Source organism: Fukomys damarensis, unplaced genomic scaffold (genome assembly GCF_012274545.1).
Source record: "Fukomys damarensis isolate Sample0158 unplaced genomic scaffold, DMR_v1.0_HiC HiC_scaffold_4, whole genome shotgun sequence".
NCBI classification, from domain to species: domain Eukaryota; kingdom Metazoa; phylum Chordata; class Mammalia; order Rodentia; family Bathyergidae; genus Fukomys; species Fukomys damarensis.
Genome location: NW_022900916.1, coordinates 12,497,864 through 12,511,604, shown reverse-complemented (window position 1 = coordinate 12,511,604; position 13,741 = coordinate 12,497,864). Strand labels below are relative to the sequence as shown.

Genomic DNA, 13,741 nt, shown 5'->3' with positions numbered 1-13,741 from the left:
TTTTCATAAAAGCGTTCTATAAGAGGATGGTGGGAAAACTGGGCCTATGTCAGATTACATCAATTTTCTTAATGAAGGAAAAAAAAGCACAGAGTATGAATGCAATTATCTTTGCACTTTTTTTCCCCACATAGACAAAGCTTATTAATATTCCCAACTTTGGTATTCATAATTTTTAATATATTTTCCAAGGGGCAAACACAGAAGTTAATGAGCACTCTGGGAATTTAAAGACGACCTTTCGGCACTTCACTAAAATGCATGAATATTGCAGCTCTGAAATCACAGGTATTCAATCTTCATGACCAATATCCAACTTTAATCTGAAGTTTCCTAATGTTAATAACAAAAAGCTAATGCTCTACACACATACTTTGCATCCTTAAGGCCATGACTGTCTTCAAATCACGCTTCTAGTAAATTTGCTCTAGTGTTCATAGTAGTTCCGTGCAAGACATTAACGCAGCCCTTGTTTGTGACTTTTACAATGAAGTTTAAGTTCGGCTTTCCACACATGTTTGTTCTTTAGTTAGATTTTAAAGTATGTCCTGTCCAGATTTCTAACACGCATTACACAGAATTATTCCTTTACTTAATTGGTCCAGAGAGACGTTCCTTGAAAAAGGGTTTCTTGATCATAGATTTTAGAAATGCTTCAAACTGTTACTTGAAGATGTCCAATGTGAATTAGCAGCCTCCAGATAATCGAGAAACTTTTGAAACCCAATGTGTCCTATACTTTAGTAAAGAATTATTCTTATTCAATGAACACAAATATACTCTGCAGAAGATTGGTTTGCAGTTTTTCTTTTGCAAAAGCACAGTATTCCATAAAAAATTCAAAACATTTTTATATTATCCTAATATTTTAAGATATCGAATGTGAAATATACTTCAGCATGTCCTATTGCTCTTACCTACTTTATTTGTACATGGAAAACACATACATTATAATGATATAGCCCTACTTTCACATAACTGCTATGAGATGTGCATCAAATGGTACAAAATTAGAGAACATGTCTCCTGTAGGATGTATGACCAACAAAGTGCCTCCCAAAAGTGGATTGCTAGCATTTACCATTTTCCATTGTATTCTACCCCACGGTCACATAAAAGATTACACTTCCAGACCCCTTCTTAGACAGCACTCTAAAACCACAGCCAGGCAGTCAGCTAAAGTACTTATGTCACTTCTGGGCCAATGCCTATGACTCTTTCCTCTTTTCTTTCTAACCAAAGAACACTTACATAGAGCTAAACGAGCAGTAGAGGTATCTCATCATTTGGAGAACTGCTGCCCTGGACTCAAGCAGGCTGTGCGTGAATAACAAATAAACTCTTGAGTCACTAAGCTTTGGGGTTGTGACTGAGGTTTGGGCTATGTTGAAGGGAATAGAGATGAATGGATAACGCTCCTCTCCCGTGAGAAGTAAAGAAAAATGGTTATCGGGCTGGGGATTTAGATCAGTGGTTCCACCGCCTGCCTTGTAGGCGCAAGACCCAAGTTCATCCCTGGTACCAAAAAAAAAGAAAGAAGAAAGAAAAATGTTTAGCTCTATATTTATATCCCCAGATAAGTGTGAGCATATATTATTGATCTGTGAATCAGGGAATAAGAATTAGCATTATCTAATGATAAGAATGAATACAATTAACCAAATAATATTCATTAGCAAACACTAGCTAGTCCTTTCTAATTATGAAATATATAAGATAAATCCTAATAACCATTTGGAAAAGCTTAGAGTAAAATTCATTTACAAGAAAATAAGGCTTTTAAATAACTACATGAGTATTAATGCATTTAAGTTGTAACTAAAATTGTGAAATGTCAGCAATTTTATTAAATGAATTTCCTGTGTGTGTGTGTGTGTGTGTGTGTGTGTGGTGAGTCATGTAATGCCTCGCGTGATTATGTGAAATTATATTTAAATAATCAGAGATTAAGTTTAACAATAGGATAATGTAAAATGTTTGCTATACTGCCAATTCAGTGTGTGGTAATTGCATGATGTGTCATAATTCAAAAACACTCTACCACAAGGCATCCTTTGGGACCTCAGTAAACTGTTGGGAAAGGAGTGAGAACAAAAGGCTTACAGGGCCTAGGCTAAGGGAAATAAGTCAGGTATAGATTTGACTTCCTAAAGACCAGTAGTTTAAAATTCAAAGCCAGTATTCAAATACATGGTGGAAATTTACATTGGACTATGACAGTACGAGGCAAAGTGGAGAGAGAGAGATGCACAGAAAATTTTTTGATAAGATAAATGAGCCATGATAGCAACCAACTCCAAGCAAAAAAGAGTAACTCTAACCTTGATGACAGAGACTCTGATCTCTATACAATGAACAGCACTTAGCAAATAATTTCTCTCTTAAAAGAACTACATAATTTATAAACCACTCAAACATAGTCTGATAAATAGATGCTAAATGGTAGGTAGGCTCACTTCCTACCTGAATTAATAGTAGACATCCCAGGCATGCAATTCAATTTTGTGTTTTAGAAAACTTATAAAATATTACCTAACAGACCTTTAAAATCTGTTCCAAAGAGCTGAAACTATAAATGTTAAATCTACCAATACCAAGATTCTACAGTGTTTAAGGTGAAGTTGGTCTCTAATTGAAACAACTCACCAGCTCTTCTGAAATACAAAGAGAGGAATTCTTTCTACCTCCTTTGAAGAGGATGCTCTATTTAAAATGCTCTTTTTAAAAACCTAAATAATCTCATGATAAAGAAAAAAATCATAAAAATGTTGTAGACCTGTGAGGGAGGTTTTTTTAATCTTTATTAAATTTATTGGTACATATTAGGTATATAATAGTTACATTCATTGAGATCTTGTACCTATACATGCCTTACCAGGTTCTTATTTTTCCCCATTCTCCAGCCTTCCCCTCACCCCCCCCAAGCCCTCTGTTTACAAAGACATTGTTTCCATGTTTGCTTTTCACATATTTTTTCTTTTCCTTTTTTACCTTTCCCCTACCCCTCCCACTTCCTCTACTCTTACTTTTCTTCCTAACACACAATATCAATTATACATTTTAACCCTTATTTACTTTTTCATACCAGAGAAATTATTCAGTATTTACACATGTATAACTTATTAATTTCACTTGAGCATGGCCTCAATGAGCATCCACTTAGCTATAAATCTCTCTAGTTTCTTGTTCTTTATGGTTGAGTAATGCTCCATTTTATTAAACACACACACACACACACACACACACACACACACACATTTATCCAGTCTCCAGTTGATGGACAATTGGGCTGTTTCCAATTTTAGCTATTACAAACTGTACCACTATAAACATGGGTGAGGATATAACACTGTAGTATGATTCTTTTGAGACAGAGGCTCACTATGTTAATTCAGGCTAGCCTTGAACTCACTACACAGCCAAGGCTGGCCTTGAATTAGCAGAGATCTCCTGTCCAAGTATTGGGGTTACAGGTATGTGAGAAGGAAGCCAGCACCACAAAGGTCAGTGCCAAGAGAACTACAAAAAAGCAAAGCCAGATTCCTGGCTTACCAACTCCTAGAGGTGCCTGACCTCTGGACTTCTTGTTAGAGACGAAAATAAGCCTTTTATTGTTGATAAATTTAATTTCTTACCTACAGCTACAGATATCTTGATACACTAGGATCTTGTTTTTCATCCTTTAATTAAAAAACATACTGTTATAAATGGGGTATGAGACCACTAGGACAAAGGCTTGGTGTGAGAAAAAGCTTTATTCCTGTCTGGATGTGAAAAGTGACTGAAATCAGGGGCAGATTTCAGCAGCTAGCTGGGAAGAGCCGAATTTATTTCATCTGTGTGTGGATAAGATGACAGAAAGTGGGGGGGTTAGCAGCTAGCTGGGAGAGAAATTGAGTTTATATAGGACTTAAAAAGGGGGCTATAATGTGGAGTGGAATGTTTATGACTGAGTCTCAGGACAGCAGTCTCAGGACCTGATCAGCACAGGTATGAACATAATATTGGACTCTTGCATGTCAGGAAAATTGTATACTCTGCCCTGAATTTTTCAGTATGGCCCTCTGTCCTTTTTACTGGAGTAGCCTGTTGTTTGCAGAGAACAGCATGTTTGCTGTGGAGGTCTCATACAGGCCAGGCATGACACATACTAGAGCAGACAAAGTACATTCACAAACAAGAATTCAAACATTACAGATTAAAGAAAAAGCAAAGTTTTACCCTACCTTCCAGTCCCACTCTCTAGAAGTTATTAGCATCTACTGTCATTACATTTTAAAATAATAAGTTTAAATTACTCATTTTTGGCTTGATTACCTTCCACGAAAGATGACAGGGTGCCTCATTTCTGAGTATCACACTCCACTCTGTCTCCTATCTCTAACTCTGATAGACCCTTCTTGTGCCTTTTTTGTAGACAGCTAAATTAGAAATATTATAGGCAGTCAGACAGGGCTGGGCCCTCAGAGAAGTCAATGCAGAAGAACACATCACAATCATGGCTGGAGGCACATTAGGTGAAGGCCAGGCTTCAAGACAAAGATAATTGACTATACCTACATATTTCCCTAGGGCTGACCAGAAGTCATATTCTAAATAGGCATCTATCACCTTGGGTGAGGAAGCAAAACCTCGCTACCCACTGCTTTCCCCAAAAGTCCTTGTTCAGTCCGTGTATGTTAACTTGCTTCCCCATTTGATCCCTGTTTAATCAATATTACATAAACGACAACACTTGTAACGATCTTATTGGTTGGCCAATACCTCAGCAACCATATTTGTCAGAGGTAATACTGCTTAGGTAATATTGATCCAATGGAAAATGACAAGGTGACAAAACTATGATCAACCAATAAGATTATGACAAATATAGTTGCTCAGGTAATACTGATTAGATGGGGATCCATTGGGGAAGCAAGTGGGTGTGGTAGTTTCTTTACAATGCTGGACTTCAGTGACTGTGTCTTGGCTGTCCTCCATGTTGGCCCTTCCAGGCAGGCACTAACTGCCTACAAGATAACAAATTAACTCATCTACAATAAATGGACCACCCTTTTGGGATTTCCCACATGGATAGACTGTTATTTCTCTATCGGGGGGGCCTTCCTCTCCCATCCACTAGACAAGACTAAGATTATAGATTATTAAATTTCACAGATTCAGTCATGGTGGCACAGACCCATAATCCCAGCACTCAGGAGGCTGATACAGGAGGATCACCAAGAGTTCAAGGACAGCCTAAACTCCATAGCAAATTTTAAAAAATAAAAATAAGTAAATAAATTCCAGACTCCCACCACCCAAAAGATCCCCCACTTTCCATTTGTATTGTGCCCCATTTCTCCAAGCGCTCACTCTGCTTTTATGTGTCCTGTACCTCTACCACTAATAAATCCTTCTCGGGCATCTTAAAACAAAATGATAGAGTACGCTAACATTTCCACCTCACCTTCCCCTTTCCTTTCTCTTTCCGTTTCCCAATGTCAGGTATGTTTTTACAAAATTATTCTAATCATGTAACTGAATGGTGTGTACTTTACATACAGGTTGGAAAACATTTATAATGTAAATTCAGTAATTAGATCCACTGATTCCAAAACACTTATAGTATAAGTAGCTTCACTGTGAATTGAGTAATTAGACGTGAAAAATTTTTGTCTGGAAAAAAAGAAAATTTCAAGTGTCTGAAGCTCTTGATTTCTAACTTTTTCATATTTAGCAGGGTATATATTCTTGTTCCCATGCTGTACTTTTTCTTACACACTGTAATTTGAAGTTTTTTTCTTTACATAAAAGGTATGTGTGAGGCTGGATTTGGTCATGAAATGGTTAACGAATATGGACTATAATTTTTTTTCAGTAACAGAGATCAAACTCAGGACCTTGTGCTTGCAAGGCAGGCACTGCACCATTGAACTATATCCCGGCCTGGTTAATGAATATGTTGTTTAATTCCAAGCCATAGTTAAAACCACAGCTCTCAGCAGAAGATACAGGTGGTGCTGGCTTCTCCTGCCTGACACAGGCAGTGCTGTTTTCAAACAGATAAAACACAGGACAGAATGTTACACGCTGTAGAGAAGACCATAAAACCATCAAGTACAGCATCATTTTCCTACCTTGACTGCTGCATGGACCCCTACACATGACAGGCATGACAGAACCCTCTCTCAATCCCCTATAAAACCTCTGCTTTTTGTCTGTCTGACACTGACAGCCAATTGATGCCCTCAATCTGCACCCAGGTCAGTAAGTTCCGTGCCTCCCTGCCTTTCACTAACCTGCTCAGGTGGTCTCAACCCTCTGCCATTTGTCACAGTACACGGTGGTAATTCTGAATTCTTGCATTTTTAAAATGCCTTATCTCAATCCTGTATTAATAGTCTACCTATATGTTTAGTTACAGGTTCAAGAGCATTTTCCTTCAGACCTTTGAGATTATTACTCATTCACTTCATTACCTGGTAGTTTTTCAGATGTTAGTCATAAAATATTAGTAGAGAAACCTCTTTTGACATTTCTTCCAAAATGGTGCTCATTACTCTGCAACTCCTCCAGTAACAACTGGGCATAGTGTGGGCTGTGTACTCAATCATCAGTACCATAAACACAAACAATTCTACAAGTCAAGTCGCTTTTCTAAGCCAGGTGTATACAGTTCCTCTCCCACTCTCACTCAACCTATCTGCGTTCCTATCACCCTTCTGTAATGATTTACTTCTTGATGCAGTTGGACGTTGGGAGAGAAGAGAATCTTTTGACTTCACCTACAACAGGAGACCATCTCACCATTTCACTGGCACTTACCAGAAACTCTTATAAAAGTTTACATCAGAAATAAGCCCAATACTTTATTTACACATATGCAAAAAAAAAAAATTCAATTCTAGAAAGACTAAGTATTTTGATCTATTCCCATTCACCCCATTATTTTGTAGACATAGCCAGGGGAGATTTTCACCAAAAATAGGTGTAAATGAGTATGCATTTGTTCTCTCTCCAAATAGAAATAGCTGAATCATTAGTCAACTCTCAGAACCTGACACCACTAACTACTAATGCTGGTCTAAAGTGCAAAATGATTATTAGCCTGTCAGAATGATTTGGCCTTTAACTTAATAATTTGACTTCTGCTCGTAAATACTGTTTTATCTTTGAGATACAATTTAGTAATATTTTAATAATGACTTTTTCTTGGGAGAATAAAGGAGTTTTATTTAAATTATACTCTCATAATTTGCTTGCTCAGGATTATAATAGATATGACTTCTGAAGAAACAAGGCTTATTCAAGCAGCTAGAGCAGTAACAAAAAGAAAAGCATGTTGATGAAATACTACAGGCTAAAAAAAACACAATGGGCTCTGACAAGATTTTTTCCAGTCTCAGCTTGTCCATAGCTAATGGAACAAGTATCAGCATAATACACACTGTCATCCTTATTTTAAGTAGATCCAAATATCCTAATGATGTGAATTTTCAGTGTTCGTTCAGTATTTGTCAAACTTTTACTGTGGCACACCTGAATATTGTTAAGGGTACTTGGCAAAAATGGTTCCACAGCCTAGGTTTGGCAAACAGCACTGGTACTCTACCAGATAATCACAACATAAATTAGCGTTCTGAAAGCACTAAGAAGCTTATTATCTTAAGTATGTTCAGACTTACACAACAAAATACCATGATCTGGGTGGCTTATATAAAAAATGTTCAGTTCTCACAGTTCTGGAGGCTGAGAAGTCCCAGATGATGCCCTCAGCAGATTTGCTGGGCCAGCTTCCTGGTTCAGACAGCTGTCTCTTTACTCTAACCTCACTGCATGGAAAGGGCCAGCATTCTCTGGCCTCTTATAAAGGCACCAATCCTACTCCAAGGCTTGCCCTATGACCTGATCACCACCCACAGGCCATAATGATATCTCCTTGGGAGTAATGATCTCAACATATGAATTTTGGAGGGACATAAAAATTCAGACCATATACCCAATTATAAAGAAACATACCATTATCTAACAAGGTTCAAATATTACCACAGGTTTCACAAATTTACTTGAACATTTTTTTTCCACGTCCTATAAATATCCTATAGTGCACCATTCTGAAGAACCAACTGTTTACCACATAGATGGAATCATAACTAACTCTACTAAAACGTCTTGACAAAAATTTATCCACAAATGTTTTCTTTTGTGGGGCTGTTTTTGAGACAGGGTCTCACTACAGGCTGGTCTTGAACTCACTAGCCCAGAATGGCCTGGAACTCAGTGATGCTCCTGCCTCAGCCTCCCAAGTGCTCGGATTACAGGGGTGTGCCACCAGGCCCAGCCACAAATGTTTTCAATATAAATTTTCCACATAGTAATGTCACTAAGAGCACTTAATTTTGCTATCACCCTATTTTAAACCTGCTGCAATCATGCACACCCCCAACCACCAGCTAGAAAATGTCTTGTCAAGGTCATTTTCCCATCTATTTTACTAAAAAAGAAAAAAAAATGTGCCTACCACATGCTGATAGTATTTAACTCAAGGCATACACAACCTAGTTGAAGACAAGTAGACAAATCCTAATGAGAGATTACTATTCTACTTGGGGTGGGGGGGACTTTCATTTGTGTGGGAGGTATAGGTCAGCTATTTTATTGGTCATTTCTTCAAATGTAGGTTCCCCACTGCTTTTACATTCAAGCTGTACAAATAAAATTACTCAGAAAACATGTTCACACATATACCCTAAAGATTAAATCTGTTTGTTATTTAATTATATCTTAAATTTATGACTCAGGAGAAACAGAAGTTAAGCAGGCCTTGGAAATAAAAGGACACATGCTAATATGAAAGTAATGCAACCTTAACATGTTCACGACAGGGCCATACATGCATAACTGTCCAATCAAGCAGCTTGTACCACTCAATGGGATAGTCAAGCACATACCTGCAGTTTCATTGTCTTAACAATCCACAAATTAAAGGCTGGGGATATAGCTCAGTAGCATTTGTCTAATGTGCATGAGATCCTGGATTCAATCCTCAACAATGAAAAAGGACAAAAATTTCTCAAATTAAAGTTGATTAAGAATTTTCAGCTTTATGGAAAGTCTGTTTTCCCAACCAGGCCTAAATAGGAAAGAACTGGGGACAGAATCCTTGCTCTGGAAATGTAGTTAATAAAGTCTTCCAGCTACCAAAATTTGTGAAAGGGAGGAATATAGGACATCAACAGAAACAAATGACAGTAAGGCAAAATTCTATCAAACTAGAAAAAGTTAACCTTATGAGAAATATAGCTTACAATCAGCATATGACCTATTACATATATCCTCTATGCCTCCAGATTTGCATAATAAAATTTTAACAAAATGACAACAGACTTATCAGCTTGTAAATACTTGTATTTCTCTCACTCACACACAATGCTGTATGAGATATCACTAGTCTTAATATGTACCCATAGGATTAATACTCGTATGGAGTATAATGTGGAAAGTGCAGAACTAAAGAAAATAAGTTTTATCTGAAAACAAAAGCACACAGTTCTTAGGATTTAAAAATATTGCACATAATAAGGTTGCACAAAAATTACTGGCTGGTTTTACAAACAGAATGAGGTATTAGTCAATCTCTAGATAAAGATAAATGCAAAGAGGAGAAATTATACATACACACATAAATACACATAAATTCAATAATAGAACCAACAACTAAGACAGTAATGTGAAAAGATGTGTTAAGTAGCTATGATTTCAACTCTATAAAGTCAATCATTAGCCAGGGACTACACACATAACATCTTGGTAATATTTTTAAGTTTTCTTTTTTCAATTTAGTTGATCAAACAGCAATACCATCATTTCCTGTACCCAATTTTGTGTCAAGACAAGGTTCTATGGTAAATATCAAACTATCCTTTCTAAAGCTTTCAGTGGCAAGTACCACTGAATGCTCTCCTTGCTGACTCAATTACAAGTCACAAATGCTAGAGCATGCAATTTTAAATTATCAAAGGTTTCACTGCAAAAATCATTCAAGTTCACATAAAGTTTAATCTATATATCAAGCAAAGTCAATCTTTTTTTCTGGTGGTAATGAAACTGGCCACATTGGTGAGCCTAAGAACACATGGAGGGGGGAAAAAAAAAATCCATCAGTGTAGTATCTTTTTTTAAAGAATCTTTCCTAATCAAGAAAATTAATAGATTTTTGTCTAACTAGCTGAATGTTGGTTTGTCAAAAAAATTTAAATATATAATAGTAATATCAAATTTCTGAGTTAAATCATGCACTTGTCAAAATATTTCAGAGAAAACTTTTCCATCAAAGATACTAAGAATCAACCAGGTGGGTTTAACAAGAAAAAGAACTATTGTCCTGAACAATCAGTGTACGTAGTGACCATATTTCCTCTTCGCTGAGTGACAGTCCTGCAGTGCTTGCCAGATCCATGAAATCTATTTTCAGTCTGTACTGTGTGTCGATTGGTGGTATCAAAGCCACTAAAAGAAAACATTTTCTCCATATCTTCAAACATGTCATCAAACAATCCACCTCCAAAAGAAAACTCCTGGAAATGATGCCTCTGTCTACTAGAACCATCTTGCCGTGTCTGGAAGTGATTTTCAAAATGCTTCTTAGATCGAGTATTTTGGTTTTGACCAAAAAAACTAAAGTCTTTAAATAAGTCATCAAAATTGAAATTAAAGGACTGCTCAAAAGAACTTCCGCTACCTCTTTGTCCTTTACCATTAGTGAAAGCACTGTGTCCAAGTGTATCATATTCTTTTCGCCTACTAGCATCTGAGAGTGTTTCATATGCTGAAAGAAATAAAAATATTTTAGTAATTAAAAGTAAAGTATTCAAAATTACATATATTCAAACCTCTTAAAACACTTGACTTCATTCAATTCTATATTTTAGGAAAGGATTTCATGAAAGTAAAAAAAAACATTACAAAATTCTAAAACAAGGCAAGGACTTCATCTTATTCACTGCTGTATTATCAGTAGTTAGCACAATGATACCTTTAGTAAATACCCAGTAAGTGTATGTTAAATGAATGTGACCATTATCACAAATACACAAATAATTCAGAGTTCTTTATCCTTCATAGTATTTGTGTGAAACTATTACCTGTATTAAAGAACTAAATGGTCAAACACGGTATCATCAATTAAAAGGAATTAAGATTTTTTACTACTTGAAGTAAATGTTTAATTCCAACTCCTTTGTCAATTTCCACCACCTACCATTAATTATGCTCAGGAGGTGCACTTCATTTAAGAACTACAGTAGTAGTTTTAAGTCTGAATGTATTTCACACTCTCACTTTAAGGCATATTTGAGGTTTGAAATATGTAACAAACGAATAAGAAATTGTACAATCTATTTTCATTTTTTTATATTTATTTAGTAAGTTTTGTAATTGGTAAAACTTTTGGTACCTAAATTCCTTTTTACATAGAAACAAGTTATTTCATTAACAACAATGAAATCACGTATTTTTAACATTTTTAGATCTGTTCATTCCTTCAAGAAACAAGAAAATAACTTTAAAATATCACTGTAAGTTAAATTCCCCACCTTCCCAGCCATAAAACCAGTCAGTCTCCTGACTAGTAATACTCATGAGACCTCAGAAAGTCATTTATTTACCTTCTGCAATCTCCCTGAATTTTGCTTCAGCATCAGGGCTCTTGTTTTTGTCAGGGTGATACTTCATGGCCAATTTGTGAAAGGCCTTCTTGATTTGGCGCTCTGATGCTGATTTTGGCACACCTAAGATATCATAGTAACTTTTTGAGGCCAGAATTAATTCTGTTATCATTAAAATGCAGATTGCAAAGATGAAGACTGACTGAGGAGTAGCCATTTCTAAAACCCTAAAAAAACAAAGAAAAAAGTTTACATATGGAGTTAAGACTTTTTTCTTTTAAAAGAAACCTAATAAACCTTAAGGATATGAAGTTTAAAAACAAAAACAAATAAACAAACAAAAAAACAGTAACAGCCCAGCAAGGTTGCACATGCCTGTAATCCAGCATTGGGGGGCAGGAGGATTAGCACCCAGAGGCTAGCCTGGGGTACATAGTTAAGAAGTTCAAGATCAGCCTGAAATATATAGTGAGAACCTGTCTCAAAAAGCAAAAGAAAAGAAAAAACTCACAGTAATAAAATGTTAAGCATATAATAATTTGTAAATATTCTACTGTACTGTCAGTGTTTGCATTTAGCACTTGTAATTAAGCTTTTTCAACTGAAATCTGGTTTAGCTGCTGAAATTAAAACTGAATTGGCTCTTTCTCAGAGAAGGAAGATTTCTATAATTTAGACATCTTGGGCTATTAAAATAATGCATTCTTTTTTCTCAGCAAAGCTAAATTTATCACCCTCACCTAGTTTTGTTTTGTTTATTGTCTTTGTTTTTTGTTGTTGTTGTTTTTTTTTCGGTTTAGAGATAGGGTCTCACTTTGCAGCCCAGGCTGGGCTTGAACTCTGCACAATTCTCCTGCTTGCAAACAGACTCCTGAGTGCTGGTCTGACATTTATGCATTGCCATACCCAGCTACTGAACGTGAATTATTTTTGGTACCGGGGATCGAACTCAGGTTCTTGTGCTTGCAAGGCAGGTGACAGAACCACTGAGCTAAATCCCCGGCCCCCACTGAACATGAATTCTTAAAAGAAGTATTTTTTAAAAAGAAAAAATATTATACTCAAAATGTTATTTGGATTTCCCTTTTCAACTGTGCTTGCTTATGAAAGAGTCTTCAATTATGTCTAAAACCAGTTATTGAAAATTTGCCCAAAGTAATAAGTAGCAAAACCAAGGAAGACATTTCTTAATTTGGCGGAATCCTACTTGTCCTTAAGAAGGTTAAAACAATTCAGGAGTTATGAAACCTGCATGAATGTAACACCTCAAATGTTTAATAAATAAGGGTGAATAAATAGGTTCGGCTTAAAATTCACAATTAATAGAATTTAAGCTGGGTGTAGTGGCAAATGTCTGTAATCCCAGCGCTTGGGAGACTAAGGCAGGAGGATCGAAGTTAGTTCAAGGCCAGCCTCTCCTACATAGTGAGAACCTGACTCCAAAAAAAAAAAAAGATTTCTATCAAGATCGATGGAAAAAAAATACTTTTTACTTTAGAGAAGTTCGATTCTTATTTTCAAACTTTTCAATACTGTACTTAAAAGATTTACGTTTAAGTCACTAAGTTTTAACTTGGAATTCAACTTAGTCTTGATAATACCTACTTAATGAGCTGCAATTCAAACGAGGTGATCCTTCCGTCTTTGAATTCTGCACTAGAGGAGTCCATAACTTATGATGACACAGGCTGACGAAAAGGCACTATGGTTTGTGGAAACTGCCTTCCCCTCCCTTGGGACTTTCTGAGAGTAATCAGCAGGTGGATTGCTTTTTTTTTCCTTTCCCAGAAAGTTACTCACAGTTGCGGGTACCAAGGGTCAAGTAAAACCTCCTGATTTAAGGGACACAAACGGAGCGTGTCCAGGGAAGCCGCAAGCACAGCTATCAAAGGGCAGGTGTACGACTGTCAGACGCCTTCGCGGTGGAATAAACATTACCCCCACGGTTTCGGGGTGAATGACCATTTTTACTAGGCTAACTTTCCAAAGAACCTGGCTTCTCATTTGCAGCAGGACCTGCTGGACGGCGGCCTGGGCCCCTTTCCCAGGACAGCGGCTGGCCGCGCGGCACTGTTGAGACCCGCGCCCGAAGG

General features: G+C 36.7%; 1 protein-coding gene across 4 annotated transcripts in view; it reads right to left on the bottom strand.

Annotated features, from left to right (window-relative positions):
* Positions 1–9,372: 9,372 nt before the first annotated feature.
* Positions 9,373–13,741, bottom strand: part of Dnajb9 (DnaJ heat shock protein family (Hsp40) member B9) — a 5,092-nt gene continuing 723 nt past the window's right edge. For 3 of the 4 annotated variants that reach the window (XM_010614030.3, XM_010614031.1, XM_010614032.3), the window contains exons 2-3: positions 11,649–11,875; positions 9,373–10,810 (exon numbers count right to left, since the gene is read on the bottom strand). In XM_010614030.3, coding sequence (XP_010612332.1) covers positions 10,359–10,810; positions 11,649–11,865 — 669 coding nt within the window. In that variant the 5' untranslated portion in view covers positions 11,866–11,875 and the 3' untranslated portion in view covers positions 9,373–10,358. Of the gene's footprint in view, positions 10,811–11,648; positions 11,876–13,253; positions 13,346–13,741 lie in introns of those variants that run through there. The other variant, XM_010614029.3, reaches the window with a different exon arrangement.